A 666-nucleotide genomic window follows, 5' to 3' on the forward strand; every position below is an offset into this window, starting at 1 on the left:
CCCGCCGCGGGCTCGCTCACCTGCACCTGTTTGCGGAAGTGGCGCGGCCCCGGCGCTGCCGGCGGCCAGAGGCAGCAGCAGCAGCGGCAACGCCGGCAGCCCCAGCATCTCGCCCACGGCGCGGCCCCAGGGCCGGCTCTCGGGTCGTCAGTCCGTCCGTCAGTCGACCCGCCAGTCAGTCGGTCCTGCCTCCCTCAGCTGCCTCAGCGGCACCCGCGCCGGCTGCTCCTGAGCACACGCTGCTTCGGCCCAACCTCAGCCCGGCTCCTGGTCCGCACCCGCCGCTCCGGCCGCAGAAACACCATCCTTCCTGCCCGCCTGCGCCGCCGCCACCGCCTCAACAGCAGCAACGGCAGCAACCCTGCGGAGCCGCGGGCCAGGACAGCCGCGCTCCTACCGCCATGATGGGCTGCGTCATGTGACGTAGAACGGGGGCGGGACGCCGTGAGAGACGCCGCCGCCGGCCAATCGTATGTTCCACAGCGGCGCGGGAAACCCCGCCTATCGCCCTGGCGGAGGGAGAGATGGCTGCCGGGGCGCCCCCTGCAGACCGAGAAGTGCGTGGGCAGCAGGTAATACCGACAATTATTTTAAATTTAAAAATGCAGAAAAGTACCAAGAAGACAATAGAAATCACTCATCACCCATACTGAATTTTTTTCTAAG

At 67.0% G+C, this 666-nt stretch overlaps 1 protein-coding gene across 1 annotated transcript in view; it reads right to left on the minus strand.

The window, feature by feature from the left end:
- Positions 1-405, minus strand: part of LMTK2 (lemur tyrosine kinase 2) — a 109628-nt gene extending 109223 nt beyond the window's left edge. The window contains exon 1 of the mRNA XM_023735340.1: positions 21-405. Within this exon, the coding sequence (XP_023591108.1) occupies positions 21-108 (88 nt within the window). The 5' untranslated portion in view covers positions 109-405. The remainder of the gene's footprint in view (positions 1-20) is intronic.
- Between the last annotated feature and the right edge of the window lie 261 nt (positions 406-666).

This window comes from Trichechus manatus, unplaced genomic scaffold (genome assembly GCF_000243295.1).
Source record: "Trichechus manatus latirostris isolate Lorelei unplaced genomic scaffold, TriManLat1.0 scaffold00077, whole genome shotgun sequence".
NCBI classification, from domain to species: Eukaryota; Metazoa; Chordata; class Mammalia; order Sirenia; family Trichechidae; genus Trichechus; species Trichechus manatus.